The sequence below is a fragment of the Equus quagga genome, chromosome 17 (assembly GCF_021613505.1).
Source record: "Equus quagga isolate Etosha38 chromosome 17, UCLA_HA_Equagga_1.0, whole genome shotgun sequence".
In the NCBI taxonomy this organism is placed as follows: domain Eukaryota; kingdom Metazoa; phylum Chordata; class Mammalia; order Perissodactyla; family Equidae; genus Equus; species Equus quagga.
This window is the reverse complement of record NC_060283.1, coordinates 35,069,003-35,084,005: the sequence shown is the minus strand read 5'-3', so window position 1 is coordinate 35,084,005 and position 15,003 is coordinate 35,069,003. Positions and strand designations below refer to the sequence as shown.

Genomic DNA, 15,003 nt, shown 5'->3' with positions numbered 1-15,003 from the left:
CTCCACCGTCCTTGGCTCCCATGACTGGTGAAGGCACACAGGGCAGCCCCGAGACCAAGGCCACGATATGACGGGGATGGGTCCTCAGGATCCTGTGGCCCTGTCACCAGACTGGTGGGCACTCAGGGTGCCTCCTCACCTCTCTGGGCACTCCCTTGACCACGAGAGTCTTCCCTGCCACCACAGACCCCAAGTTTTGAAAGCCTTTGTTGACCAATCTGCCTTTCTTCATAATAGCCACTTTTCCCCACTTGACAGACGAATGAGAGGCCACATGGGTATCTGTCCACAACCGCAGGGAAGCTAGTACCTGTGGGGCCCTCACAGGTCCCCTCCTGAGTCCCCCGCACAGGCAGCACTGTCCCCCTCTTGCAGAAGTGGGGAGCCACAGTCAGCCCCCACCCCAGTCAGCCTGACGCCCTCGCCCTGGAATGCTTCCTGCTGCCCATCCCGGTCCCCAGTCCCAGGAGGACTCAGCCTTCCTGACACAGAGTGACATGGGAAGTGTGGGCTCTCTGAGCGGACAGCCCGGAGGAGTCATCGCCTCTCTCCTTCCCCCACCGGCCCATCCCTCCCTCCTGATGCAGGCAGAGGCTAAAAATACCCTTTCGTCCCCACGTGGTCGCCCAGCCCAGCCCAGCCCAACCCAGCCCAGCAGGCCTGTATGCCCCTTGCCGGCTGGGCAGTCCTGTTCTCCGGCCTGCGTGCTCAGAACCGGGGTCCAGGGGCCGACAGAGAGGTAGGGTCTTGGGGGTTCTGGAGGGGAGCAGACAGGAGGGGGAGCTGGGGACCAGAGAAGGGACCAGCAGGGCAGGGTGGGCTGCAGTGGGACAGCCCAGCTGCACGGAGATGATAGCGCTGGGTGGTTTGGAGAAAGACCCCCAACCCTGGTTGAGCCGGGCTCCTCGAGGTGGTGGGGGGGCTCGTGGACCCGCCTTCCTTTGTGTCCTAGCTGGAGAGGCAGGCGGGGGAGGCTGGACCACACCCTCTGACTGCAGCCGGGCCACAGCGTCCAGTCCCCGGCCGGAGCTTGCTCAGGCCCTTCCCTTGCTGTCCTGCCCCTCAGCCCTCCTCAATCCCCACCTGGGCAGACGCTGGCTTGAGGCTCCAAGACCCTGCAGAAGCCCCGCCTCGTGCTGGGACTACAGGGAGGCAGGTGTCCGCAGACACGGCTAAGGCCCCTCAGGAAGGTGGCTGGGCGCTCCAGCCCGCTGGCCCCTGTCGCCGCAGCAGCTGGCCAAAGGGAACACAACAATGATGGGAATGCAAGGCCTGGGGGCGGCGGCCGACTGGCTAATCTCTGGTCCTCCCCTGGGAGGGCAGAGCCGCCTTTGCCCGGCCAGAGGGCCTCCCTGGGGAGCGGGTCAGGCAGGACGGATGCCAGCCAGGGCCCCTGTCCTGTCCTGTCCGGGCATGAGCCCAGGCAGGTCCTTGGGCCCCAACGGAGGCTCCCTGGGTACCTCACTGCTCTACAGGATGGAGACGGGCACCCACGGGGAAGGGGGCCTCAAGCTCCCGCCAGCGGTGCTCTCACAGTAACCCAGCAAGACCCTCCTGCCCCTTGGCCTCGGGAGTTCCCCGGTTCTCCTTATGGGGCTTTGTCACTTTGATGGCACTTATTTCACCCAGCTTCTTGTCCCCATGGGCACGCTGGCCCTTGTCCTACCCTCTGATGGCTCCGGAGGGCGCCCCCTGGTGGACGGGCCATTCCCTGACTGTGCAGCTTTTGGAAGCTGTGGGTCACGGGCGCGAAGGCCTCTGGCAGAACGTTTCTTTCTTGGAGTAAAACATCAGAAATGCGTAAATAAACATGCACATAATTAAATTAGCCCAGAAGAGGATCTGCTGAATCAGACAATGCAAAAACTGGGATGCGAAATCATCCTCCGGAAAGCCCCGTTGGGTTGTTTCTTTACCAACCTACACCCAGCGACGTGAAACCTGGGGGTTCAGGGCAAGGCCCCCGAGCCTGGCTCCCCCACTTCCTGGCTGTGTCATCTTGGACAAGTGACTTGAGCCTTTTGTGCCTCAGTTTCCTCACCTGTAAGAGGGACCCTCATGGCACCCACCTCACAGGGCTGTCGTGAGGGCTAAGTGACCAATTCGTGTGCCACACTCAGGACGTGGAGAGCACTGTGTTGGCGTGCTCATGCAGTCCCTTCGCCGCAAGCCTCTCAATCTGCAGATGAGGAAACTGGGACCAGAGAGGGGCGAGGCTCACCCAAGGTTGCCCCAGCAAGGTCTCGGCAGGCCGAGGCTCCATGTGATGCAGACAGTGAGGATGGGTGGGCAGCAAGCCTTTCAAATGCCCACAAAGCCCTCCCCACCAGTGTCGGCTCTGGGAGCAGAGGAAGCCACTTGGAGATTGGGGGCCACAGGGAGCCCCGTGTGTCAGGGGGTCTGTGCTGCGTAGCCCAGAGTTGGTGTGAAGTGGGTGCCATGAGGGTCCCTTTTACAGGTAGGGAAACTGAGGCACAAAAGGCTCAAGTCACTTGTCCAAGATGACACAGCTAGGAAGTGGGGGAGCCAGGCTCGGAGCCCAGGGCGGGGGTTCTCTTGCTGGCCCCGTCCTGCCCCAATGGCCTGGCTGTGTGTAGGTCTCCCACCCTCTGAACCTCGACCTCCTCACTGTGACTTGGAGGGAGCGCTGTGCCGTCCTCACGGGCTGTGGGGCTGCATCAGGGGAGATGTGCTTTGCCCAAGGTTGATGCTTAGCCAATGCTTGTCGAGGGGTGGAAAGGACTACGCACAGATGGTTGGATGGGTGGGTGACTGGGGGGATGAGACCATCCCCCTGACCCCGGCTGACTCTGCTCTCCTCTCTCCCTAGGATCCCAGGTGGGCACCAGGGCCCTTCTTCCTTGCGAGTGAGTGGGCTACAGGGCGCCCCTGCGACTGCACTGGTATCCATGGTGCGGAACGTGGATGACCTGGACTTCCACCTGCCCTCACATGCCCAGGACATGCTGGACGGCCTGCAGCGGCTGCGCTCGCAGCCCAAGCTGGCCGACGTCACGCTGCTGGTGGGGGACCAGGAGCTGCCCTGCCACCGCGGCCTCCTGGCACTGAGCAGCCCCTACTTCCACGCCATGTTTGCTGGCGACTTTGCTGAGAGCTTCTCGGCACGTGTGGAGCTGCGGGACGTGGAGCCCGCCATGGTGGGGCAGCTGGTGGACTTTGTGTACACGGGCCGGCTGACCGTCACGCAGGGCAACGTGGAGGCCCTGACCCGCACGGCCGCGCGTCTCCACTTCCCCGCTGTGCAGAAGGTCTGCGGCCGCTACCTGCAGCAGCAGCTGGACGCCACCAACTGCCTGGGCATCTGTGAGTTTGGGGAGCAGCAGGGGTTGCTGGGCGTGGCTGCCAAGGCCTGGGCCTTCCTGCGAGAGAACTTTGAGGCTGTAGCCCGGGAGGACGAGTTCCTGCAGCTGTCCCAAGACCGGCTGGCCACCTGTCTGGCAAGCGACCTGTTGCAGGTGCAGCCAGAGCAAAGCCGGCTGGAGGCCCTGCTGCGCTGGGTGCGCCATGACCCGCAAGCCCGGGCCACCCACCTGCCAGAGCTGCTCAGCCTGGTGCACCTGGACGCCGTGCCCAGGCCCTGCGTGCAGCAGCTGCTGGCCACAGAGCCGCTGATCCGGGAGTCAGAGGCATGTCAGGCGGCCCTGTCCCAGGGCCACAACGGGGTGAGTGAGGTGGGGAGCAGGGAGACCCCACCTGCATGGGGATGGAGGGTACAGAGTGGGCATCCCCACTGTGGCCCCACGCTTACAAGTCTACCTGCCTCGGGCCGGTTACCTGTGAGGGCATCGCCATTCACCCCCAAGTACAGACTGTACCCCTGTGTGTGCCAAGCCTTGTCCTGAAAGGAGCCCACAGCCTGGTGGGGACAAACCTGGAAACAGACCTAAAGCAGTGTGAGAAAGGGCAGCGCTGTGCTGGGGGCATCCTCGGAGGAGTGGTGGTCAGGGGGAGCTCTCTGGAGGCGGCGGCACCTCAGCTGGGCCTTAGAGGAGGGGAATAGGAGCTGGGCAGGAGGGCAAGCAATCCAGGAAGATGGCACGGTTGTGCAAGGGCGAGGAGCACGGACAGCATGGCAGCCGGCCATCACCTGACCCTCAGGAAGCTGCTCGAGAGTTTATGGGGTGCAATTTCCTATCTGTGCTGGCTGTGGGCCTGGCAGGCGGGGCAGGTCCTGATGAAGTGACAGCCCAGGGTGTCCCTGAAACAAGATGTTGATGAGTCTGTCTGCTGCTGGGCAGCCTGCTCAGGACCCTGCTCTGAAGACTCCTCGGGATCCGGGTCTGGGGACAAAGATGTGGCTCAGGCCAGGAGTGGGGTGTGTGGTGGCAGGATCCTAACCCCTGCACTGCCAGGCACTGCCAGGCACCATGGGGCTCCGCCGGGCTCCACCAGGCACAAGGGGCCAGCCTCATGCTGGAGCCGGCTGGAGGCCCCGCCTTGCTAGGTGTTGACCTTGTAATTGCTGGAGGCGGGCGGTCCAGGGTTCCATAGGAGGGGTCAGAGAGGCGGTAGGATGCGGCTCCGGGGAGCTCTGTGGGGTGGCTCCTTACCAACTAGGGAGGAACCATTCCAGCATCTGCTGCTGGGCCAGGGCCATCCTGGTGTGACCTGCTACGTGCTGGTCTGGGGGAGCTGGGCTCCACGAGGTGGGGCAGGACGCTTAAATGGGGAAGTGGGGACAGGGACTGGGGGTAGATTCCGAAGACAGGGGCAGGAACGCCTCCAAAAGCCATGAAGTGACTGCTGGTGGGGGAGCAGCTCTCATGTTCTGGACTCACATGGACCTGCTCCCAGTTCTGAGCACCTGCCGCCATCCCCAGCCCCACGTGTATGTGTGTGCGTGTGCATGTGCCCACGCGCATGTGTGCACGGGCACATGCACACACATGCACAAACACACAGGCATCCACACACCAAAGCTTGCCCCACCCCACACATGTGCATGGACACAGGGGCACACTTGTGGACCCACAGCCACCCCCATGCATCCAGGCCACCACCTGCCCCAGAAAATGCCCCTGAGGCCTGCCAGTGCCCGGGCCTCTCGCTCCGGGAGACAGCAGCCCTGCCCCTCTGATTCTAGCCCTCTTGGCCCGCAGGCGCTGCTGGCCCTCCCGCAGACACAGACGCTGGAGGAGGTGCTGGTGGTGGTGGGCGGGCGGGCGCTGGAGGAGGACGAGGAGGGCGCCGAGGAGCCGGCTCCCCACCCAGGGAACTTTGCCTTCTACAACACCAAGGCCAGTGAGTAGCCCCTCCCAGCGCCCAGGGCTCAGGCCCTGCACCCGACGTCAAAGGCTTGTGTCCATCTAGCGGGCAGAGCGAGTGAGGTGCACAGAGAGCAGTGGCCCCCTGAGTCCACAGTCCTGGGTGTGCCTGGGCCTCCCCGGGGGGCTGCAGGGGAGCCTGGGGGCCATGGCAGAGGGAGGGGATGCTGGGGGGGGGGGGCACTGTGGCCCACCTCTTTCCAGCCACAGCCCTGACTGTGGTCTTTTAGGTCCTGGGGTCCCAGATAAAGGACTCTGCTTCCCAGACTGCACTGGGGTGGGCAGGCGGGGGGCCACTGGCCTGAGTGAGGTGAGCAGCCTGGCCAGCTGCTTCTTCTTGGTGCCCTCTCCCCTGTGCACCCACTGGAACCATGGGCCCAAGAGGCGAACAGGCAGCTGGGCATGTAGGCAGCCTGGAGGGGTGAGAGCTCGGGGTCTGGATTGGCCCGAATGGGGTTCTAATTCCCACCCTTGAGTGGTCACCTCACCTCCCTGAGCCTCAGTTCCTTCATCTGTGAAACGGGCTCCTCACACAGTCGTAATGCAATGCCAACAGGCTCGGGGGGCCAGGCCTTCCATTTGGATGTGGCCTCTCCTTCGGGGTGGGGGGTGGCATTCCCTCTTGGGAAAGGAGGAAGAGAGGACGGGCAGCAGGGGCCGTGGAGGGGCCGTGCTGGCCCCGGGCAGCTCTTCAGAAAGCACGGATGAGGGCTGGCTGGTATCCTGGGGCCCCCAGGCAGGTTGCCACCGTCCCCATGGCGTCAGCGGCTGGTGGCTCCAGGAAGTCAGAGGCCAGCTGTCCCAGGTCAGGGCTGACGAGACGGGATTTGGGGCTGACGTCAGGGGATGAGCTCTGCTGGTTCCGCCTGGGAGCAGCTGTCCCTCGGACCCCGCGGGGAGTTGGGGGGGGTGGAACGCTGGCAGGCAAAGGCCTGGTGACCGCTGGGCAATCCCCACCCTGGGGTGACACAGACATGAGTCAGGGGGACGTGCAGTCCCTGCCCAGCGGGCAGGTGCCCAACAAGGCCAGGAGCTCCTTGTGTCCCGAAAACTGTCACAAACAGTAAACAGAGTCTCCCGGGGGGACATCCCCGAGGCCTGGGTCTCTCACAGCCTTCCACAAACACCCAAAACATGTCCATTTATAGGACTTACATTCCCACGTTTGTCTCATTTTGATTTTTTCAAAGCATTTTTTCATCTCGTGCCTCAGTTTACCTCACGTAGCTCCGTGAAGGCAGATCCAACATGTGCACATTGCTCTGTCCCTCACAATAGCCACAGTGGTCCTAACAGCCACCATCAGCTGAGCAGTTGCCGTGTGACAGACAGGTGTCATCTCACGCAGTCCCTCCCCGAGAGCTGGGAATTACCCCGTCCTACAGACGAGGAAACCGAGGCTGGGGTTTGCCCAAGGCCACACGGCTGGCCTGCAAGAGCTGGGATTCGGACCCACTCTGCCTCCTGCCAGGCCTGAATCTGATCCCCTACACGCCCCTGGCTGCACGAGAGCACAGAAGGTGCCGGGGATGAAGGAATGAATGAATGAGGAATGAATGAATGATGTTTGTATTATGACTCACTAGTGACCAGAGATCAGGCCCCTTAACCCATCAGCCCATCTGACTGGGGTCAGTGCGGTCAACTGCAGGGTCAGGGTGAGACCTGGCCTCTGGACTTCGGCCGCCTCTCTGCTCACCCTGGGTGTGGTCCTGTGTCCAGTCTGGGTTCTGGGCTCCAAAGGGCAGCATGGGGAGGTAGGGGCCACCAGGGACCAGGCCTGGCAGTGGCACACACAGCATCCAGGGCCGCCTCGGACCCCCACCTCCCCTGGGTGTCTCCCCCAACCACTGCACCCGGCTGAGTGCTCCCCCTTGTCCTTCCACTGGTGAAGGGACATCTGTGCAGCCACTGGGTGGAGGGGCGCTGAGGGGCGAGGGGAGGCCCCAGCAGCGAGCTCAGCCCCTCTAACCCCTGCCTCTCTCTCTTCCCGCCAGAGAGGTGGATGGCGCTCCCAGACTTCCCTGACTACCACAAGTGGGGCTTCTCCTTGGCAGCGCTGAACAACGCCGTCTATGTCACAGGTGGGCAGGTGGGGGCCCTGCAGAGCCGCCTCGGAGCCAAGCTCCCAGCGGCTTTGTCAGGGCAGCCGATCTGAACTCTGAACATAACTCCAGCGAGAACCAGCTCTCCCCCTTCACCCAACCGGACCCCCGACAGTTGAGTCAAGGCTCTTCCAGAACTTTCCATGATGTGAAAAATGAGGAAATTTAAACTCCCCGGGTCCACACAGGGGTGCAGGGAGCCATTCCCTGATCTGTCTGACGGGGACCCCCAGCATGGCCTTGCTCTGCTTTTGCAGCCCGGGCCTCCCCAGAACGAACTGTGCAATCGGCGGGGGGGGGGGGGGGGGGGGGATGGTGTCACTCTGCTCTTTCATATCTTAAAAGTTGGGGGTCCTTGTAAGATTTGGTTGGGGAAAAAGCTTCCATGGATGGAGGTTTGAAACCACTGATCTTGTCCCCTTTGTTTATGGGGCACAGAGGGACATGTCTAAGTTGTATGTACCAGCACGGTCCCACCCCAGCCAGTGTCTGGCAGCGTGGAGGCCTGGCAGGGGGAGAGGGGGCAGGCCTCACAGTGTCCGGCCCCCACTGGTCAGGAGATCCCAGCCTGGTGGGCGCCCGAGTGACAGCACTCCTCTGGCAGGTGGCTCTCGGGGCACCAAGACGGACACCTGGTCAACCACGCAGGCCTGGTGCTTCCCGCTGACGGAGGCAGCCTGGAAGCCCGTGGCCCCCATGCTGAAGGCCCGTACGAACCACGCCAGCGCGGCACTCAACGGGGAGATCTATGCCATTGGTGGTAAGGCGCCCCCCCATCCCCCTGGGCGCCTCCTGCTCATCCGAGCCCCCTCCCCTCCTCTCTGCAGCCTGGGAGCCCCTGCATCCCACAAACAAGCCTCCTGCCCCAACGCCCCCACCAGGGACCAGAGAACCCCCCATGCTTGCCTCAGGGATGACAGAGGTGCAGCTCCCCACTCCTGCCCTCAGGAGCTCGCTGTCTGGGGTAAATGAGCCCCCCCAAGGACTCCCAGTCAGGCTGTGCCACCTGCCATCTGGGCGTCCTGGGCTGAGGCTCAGCCACCAGCCTCAGCAGCCAGCTCCAGGGTGACTCTGATGTGCTCCGGGGACCCAGAAAACAGGGCCATGAGTCAGTCGCCAAAGGGGGACCCATGAGGAGCTGGGGCCTCGAGCTGACCGTGGAGAGAACCACTCCCGTCCCAGACCCTTGGGCTTGGCCCTCAGCTCCAGGTCACCTCCTCAGTGAAGTCTCTGGGATAAGGGGACCCACAGTGGGTCCCTCTGCTGTCACCTTTGTCCCTACCATGCACCCAGCCTGAGCACAGGGGTCCACCCTATCCCCCTCACACCCAGGGCTACGGCGAGAAGTGACCCCAGGGATGCTCACGGTTAGATGAATATTGAAAAACGAAATGCGTGTGGCTGAGCAGATTCCCACAACCTGTGTAGGTGACGGACTGGCCCTGAGGCCACTTCTAAATGTCCCCACCTGCCCTGGGCAGCCCCTTTTCTCTCAATGGCTGCATGTCATCCCCCCCACCCCCGCCAAGAGCAGGCACAGCTCCTGAGCCCAGGACAACTTGGGGCCCCAGGCTCTCAGAGGCTGAGGGGGGCCCCCAGGGAGAGCAGGAGTGCCCACCCTCCCATGGGCAGGTCCGCATCAACATCACATCCCGGCTCTCGGGGGCTGGGGTGGGGGTTGCCTACAGCTCCAGGGTCTTACCTCTTACAGCTACCCAGGACTGAGCTCCCCCACCCCAGGGAAGGACACCCACCATGTGGGAGGCCCGGAAGTGGCGGCCTCCGGGGGCCCCCACGGCACCTTTCCAACCCGGCCTGGGCTCTGAGGGTTGAGAGTGGCAGGGCTTCACTGTGAGGTCTCCTCGAGCATTCTGGAGTCAGGTACTCCTGAGTGCCCACTCCTTGGCAGTGTGGCCCTCGCTCTCGGAGTCTCAGTTTCCCTCTCTGTGAAATGGTGGTAACTCACCCATCTCGCACGGCTGGGCCCTCTTTCACCTCCCTTCCCTCCTGGGACACCCAGAGTGGCCCCTGCGGCCTCTACAGATCCTCTGACCCTGCGTGTCTGGGAACCATCCTTATCCCCACCCCCCTGCATCCCTGACCCTCCCACCTCCGCAGGTACCACTCTGGACGTGGTGGAGGTGGAGAGCTACGACCCCTACACGGACACCTGGACGCCCGTGAGCCCAGCCCTCAAGTATGTCAGCAATTTCTCAGCAGCCGGCTGCCAGGGCCGGCTCTACCTGGTGGGCTCCAGCGCCTGCAAGTACAACGCGCTCGCCCTCCAGTGCTACAGTCCCGTCACAGGTGGGGGCTGGGGCCGGGGGCGGGGGCAGGGGCAGGCGGCCCCGGGCCTCTTACAAAGGTCAGACGTGGATGGGACAGTGGGGGAAGAGGGCCGAGGAAGCAGGGAAGCAAGGGGGTCGCCAGCACAGGGCCACAGCCCCATCCCAGCCTAGAGGTGCCGGGGCTGGGGGATGGTGGCAGGGTGCCCATGGCCAGGGGATGGCGAAGCCCAGGCCCGGGTCCTAAAAGTTCTCTGGCTGGGGCATCCACCTGGAACTGGCCTCATGAGCCAGGAGCCGTGGCCCAGACCCCCAAGGCCAGGTGGGTGCTAACTGGGACTCTGGGTGCTGTAGCAGGGTTTGGCCCCAGCTGGGCTCTCTTGGGCTCAGTGGCCCTCCCACCCCATCTCTGACCCTCCATCCCATCCTCCGCACGGTGGAGATGACAATAGGACCCATTTTGCAGGGTGGGTGTGAGGATTCCACAGGAGATGGACTGGACCCAGGGTCAAGAACCCAGGGGCGACGAGTCAGGGTGGGGCGGGTTGGGTGGCAGCCAGGCCAAGGGCTCTGAGTGCCCTAAAGTCCTGCTGAGGACCTGGGGACGAGGTTCCAAGGGCGCCCTGCCCGCACCAGCCTGCCCACCCAGCCCAAGGGGAGTGAGGCTGGTGAGGCTCGGGCAGTGGGCAGCCTGTGGTGCCCCCACAACCCCCCCAATCCCACCAGGCCCTCACTCCTGAGCCTCAGAGAGGGGCCTTCCCCTGGGGCCCCACCTGGTCCCCCCGGTGACAGTGGGCCTGTGCTATGTCCCCGCAGATACATGGAGCGTCATCGCCTCCCCCTTCCTCCCCAAGTACCTGTCCTCGCCGCGCTGTGCTGCCCTGCAGGGGGCGCTCTACTTGGTCGGAGACAACACCAAGAAGGTCTATGTGTACGACCCAGGGGCCAACCTGTGGCAGAAGGTGGGCCTCAGCCTCCCTCCCAGTGCCACCCGCCCCCCAGGACTCCTGACTCTGCAGAGAGCAGGCTGCGGACAGGGGATGTGGGGCTGTCACTACATGGGGCGGGCAGCGAAGGGAGAGATGAGAGCCAACGACCACGGGCTGCTGGTCACCTTGGTGCTCTGTCCCCAGCATAAGGCCACCTGTCCTCCTTCTCAGGGAGCAAAATTGGGCTCACGGGGGCTGCTTCAGGGACAGCTAGACTAAGCAAGAGCACTTCCTTCCTGGTACTGGCCAGGCCTGAGAGGGAGTGAGTCTCCTGTCCCTGGGGGTGATCAAGCCAGGGAGGGGACTCCTGAGCTGTGGGTGAGGTGGGAGCAGCCAGCTCCTTGGCGTCCCATTTCCCCCAGTGCAGCCGCTTCTCCCCTCCTCCCCCACCATCAGACCCGGGGGACAGGACAAGAGGTGGGCATCTCAAGACCTGTCCTCGGGGCCACAGGTCCTTTCCCCACCTTCCTTCCAGAGAAGGAGGAGGGACAGTGCCTGGAGCCCATGGTGGCCTCTATACTAGCTGGACATCCTAGGCCTTGAGGGTCTCAGTCCCCGGAGGCCCCAGGAGGTGGCACTGCTTCCAGAGCCACCCCAGGAAGGCCACGCTGGGCAGCCAGGCAACATGAGGGCCTCTGCGGTCCGGCTGACTGCAGCTGTCCCCTGGCGTCAGTGCTCAGCTGACCGGAGGCCCCCGTCACAGAGTCGGAACAGGTGCAGGGCGGGCCCTGGCAGGCTGGCGCTTTCTTCCTGGGCCCTGTCAGCTGGGCCTCGGCCTGGCCTCTCCCAGCCTATGCCACTGTTCTGGGCTGGGGTCCCAGCCGTGTGGGGCTCCCCTTTGTCCTCTCCAGGCCTGGGTGCTTCCAGAAGTGCCCACATCTCTCTCTGGCCTCTGGAAAGCTGCTGGCCCTCACCCCACAGTCCCTCTCCAGGGCACTCCTGAGGCCACGGGCCGAGGCAGGGGCTGCAGGGGCAGAGCGAGGGGTCCCACGGGGCGAGGGGTCACATGTGCATCTGTCAGGGCTGTGGCCACATCTGTCCCATCCAAGAGAGCAGCTGAGTCAGAGGCCCAGCCCAGTCCTCATCCTGGGAGGCAGCTCCAGCCTCCACATCCCCCACCCCCGCTGAGTCCCCAACTTCACCCTGGGAGATGTGGGTTGGAGGGGAGCAGTGGGGTCTCCCCACTAAAGGGAGAGTCTGTGGGGTCCTGGAGGGGGAGGTGGGGGGAGTTACAGGTCCCCAGGTAGCAGGTGTGCTGGTGCCCTGGACAGGATGGCGGGTGAGTACTGGCTGTCCTCTCTGCCTGTCCCCTGCCCCGCCACCCAAGGGCACCCCTGGCCACCCCCTCCAGCAGCCCACTGGGCACTGACCGCTGACCATCCACAGGTGCAGTCCCTGCACAGCCTGCATGAGAACGGTGCGCTGGTGCCGCTGGGCGACGCGCTCTACGTGACCGGCGGCCGCTGGCAGGGCATGGACGGCGACTACCACGTGGAGATGGAGGCTTACGACCGCGGGCGCGACGCCTGGGTCCGCCACGGCGCCCTGCCCCGCCTCTGGCTCTACCACGGGGCCTCCAGCATCTTCCTGGACATCTCCAAATGGACGCAGCCCTTCAGCCCCGCCCAGGAGCACTGAGCGGCTCCTCGTCATACCTGGGGGGGCCAGCAGAGCCCCCACCCCTGTGGGATGGCCCCCCTCTTATTTTTGCTTGTTTGTTCACTAAGTGCCACCGTCCCCTCCAGGGCTTGGGCTGGGCTCGGGCCACCAGGGACGTCAGAGGACACAGCCTTGCTCTCCGCAGCCACCACCCCAAACTCCTAGCTGACCCATGGCAAGGGCTGGGCCTCAGGATGCCTGTATAGAGGGGAGACCTCAGAAGAAGGAACTGAGGGCTCCGAGGAAGCATTGTGAAAACTCTCGGACTCTCTGAATGTTGGCCCTTCCGGGCTGTGTCCCACTGGTGGTTTTTGCAGGAGTTGCACAAATGAAGGGTGACACGGATTGGCCCGGGAAGCTGAAGCTGTTGGAGAGGGTGGGCACAGAGCAAAGGGCCCTGGGGTGGGGTCAGCACCAGGCCTTCATGGGCCTGCTTCTGCCTGGCCCACAGCTGTGTGACCATAGTCAGCAGCTGCCCCTCTCTGGGCCTCAGGCACGTGGGGCCGGCTCCGGTGGGCTGTCATCTCTCCCTGCTCCCAGCCTTGCATGCTGGCACCTTGTTTCCAAAGCTTGCTCCTGGGGACCCAGGAGGCCCAGCCCTTTCTGTGCCACATCTCCCAGGAGGACAGCACCGAGGGAGGCACTGGAAGGAAGGATGTGGGGTGTGGGGGCCAGGAGAGAGGGCTTTTCTGCCTGCCAGGGGTGTGCGCCTTGGGGGGGAGGGCCAGCAAAGTCTTCCCAGGGAGGTGAGCAGGAAGGGGTGCTCCCTGGCCAGGATTCCCCCTGTTTATAGGGGCGGTTCCCTTCAAAACCAAGGCTCTTCCTCAGAGTGGAGGTCCCCAGTGGGGCTGGGGGTCCTGCAGGGATTTCCAGGAATGCCTCTTGGGTGCGTTGGTGGCTGACTCCCAGATGACTTCCTGAGCGAGGCTGGCATCCAATGGGCTCCTCCTGCAGCACGTGGTGTGACTCAGGGTGGCTCAGGGCTCTCCCAGAGCCCCCAGGGCAGCCGGAGGCCCCTCACAGAGCTAGCTCAGCCTCCCTGCCCCTTCTCCCTCCTCCTGAACAAGGCGCAATTTGTGACCAAGGGGACAACAAAGGACTCCCACTGGGCGCTCGGTGGCCTCCCCCTTTGTCACAGGCTCCATCGGGGGACACAGGGCTGCAAGTCGGGAGTTCCAGGCCCAGCCCTGGCACTGACCAGCAGAGGCCTTGGGTAGCTCCAGTCTCCCTCTGGACCTGGGGTTCCTCTCCAGGGTCAGCCCACAGGCCCTCCGTGAATCCATCAGGGACCAGAGAGGCCTCTGACATCCCTGGTTCTGAGGAAGGAATCCCCAGGTCCCTCCAGCTTCCAAAGATGTAGATCCTCCGGGCTCCCAGACCTGACTCCTCACGCCCGGATCTCCTGGTGGGGAATGGAGTTGGCCCCGCAGGGCCCAGAGGGAGCAGGGCCTTCTGAGTGTCTGCTCCCAAGGCAGCAGGAGTCCCGGACCTGAGGACACCTAGCCAGCTGGTGGAGTGGGTAAAAATGAGGATGAAGGTTTCTGGGATCCTTGAATCTTTCCGTAAGAAAATCTTCTGAAATGTTTTCTAGACGATTCTTGAAGTTACTCAGCTAAGTGCTGTTTCAAAATAAAGACTCAATATGTCAAAATGGACTTATTTTTTTCACAGTTGGGCAGTTGACAAGGTGGTGTCCTGGAACAAGGCTTGCTTTCTGCTCCTGTGCGCCATCATGGCAATGGGAGGCAGTTCCTGGGGTGGGGGAGCACATCCCACTCCAGGGCCTGGGCCTCCCCTTTGGGGTACCAAATTGCCCCTAGTCTGATCAGCTGGACTGCGCCTATTCAGGGCGCTGGATTAGGGCAATTGCATCCTTTAGGGCCCCAGGAGGAAACAGATGGCCCCACAAATTGGGTTATAGGGGACAATTAAATGAAGGGTGCTTTCCAAGGTGTGGGCCGGCTGACAGGAACTCAGCAAGGACTCAAGGGGCCCCCAGGGCTGGCAACAGCTGGCAACCTTCACCATCCCTCTGCCTCCAGGGGCAAAGGAAGGAGCAGACGCAGACTCCAGGAGGAGAGCCGGAGGGAGAGGGCTGCCAAGGAGCCGGGGTCTTTGCTGATGGAATGCAGCCCCTGACACCGCCACCTGCAGCCCAGTGGGGAGAAGTGACGGAATAGATACCCCCACCTCCCTCTCTTTCCTGCCCCGTAGTCTCTCACTAGTGCCTCCCACTGGCCAAACCCAACCAGAATCAGAAGGAAGACAGGCCATTGACACAGTTCATGGCGGCCAGCCCGCAGGGACAGGTAGCAGGTGGAGAAGGTAGACAGGGACCAGGATGGGCAAACGGAAGATGTCTAGCACGCACATCAAACGTTCAAGAGATTCTCATGTAAGACAGACATTAATGGACTAATTCACACAAGGAACAGATGGAGCAGCCGAAGGCAGCGTCTTGCCTCATCAAAGTCCGCAGGAAAACAAGGACTCATTAGAAGCTTTGGGGCTAGTCTGGCTTCTAGAAAGGGCAGTGGAGACCTTGGAACATGTGCAAAAGCCCACCACACTCTCAGACCCAGGGGGGGGCCAACCACCTCCCCAGCCCCAGAGTATTCACATCTGCCAGGTGGGTGTGTGTTGTCTTTCCCACAATGTTGGGTAAACTGAGACACTGCGC

At 63.1% G+C, this 15,003-nt stretch overlaps 1 protein-coding gene across 1 annotated transcript; it reads left to right on the top strand.

The window, feature by feature from the left end:
* The first annotated feature begins 482 nt into the window (after positions 1–482).
* KLHL30 (kelch like family member 30) lies at positions 483–13,974 on the top strand. The gene is made up of 8 exons (XM_046644640.1): positions 483–739; positions 2,831–3,683; positions 5,121–5,262; positions 7,283–7,369; positions 7,995–8,150; positions 9,509–9,697; positions 10,492–10,637; positions 12,051–13,974. Exons 1-8 carry the CDS (start codon positions 498–500, stop codon positions 12,300–12,302), a joined length of 2,067 nt encoding a protein of 688 aa, XP_046500596.1. The 5' UTR covers positions 483–497; the 3' UTR covers positions 12,303–13,974.
* Positions 13,975–15,003: the final 1,029 nt, after the last annotated feature.

What these genes read in the sequence shown, in the direction of transcription:
- KLHL30 (XM_046644640.1), top strand. Translation starts at nt 498, where the DNA reads ATGGGAAGTGTGGGCTCTCTGAGCGGACAGCCCGGAGGAGTCATCGCC. An exon ending in CAACGCCGTCTATGTCACAG is followed by an intron (nt 7,370 to 7,994) that starts GTGGGCAGGTGG and finishes CTCCTCTGGCAG; the next exon opens with GTGGCTCTCGGGGCACCAAG. An exon ending in GGAGATCTATGCCATTGGTG is followed by an intron (nt 8,151 to 9,508) that starts GTAAGGCGCCCC and finishes CCACCTCCGCAG; the next exon opens with GTACCACTCTGGACGTGGTG.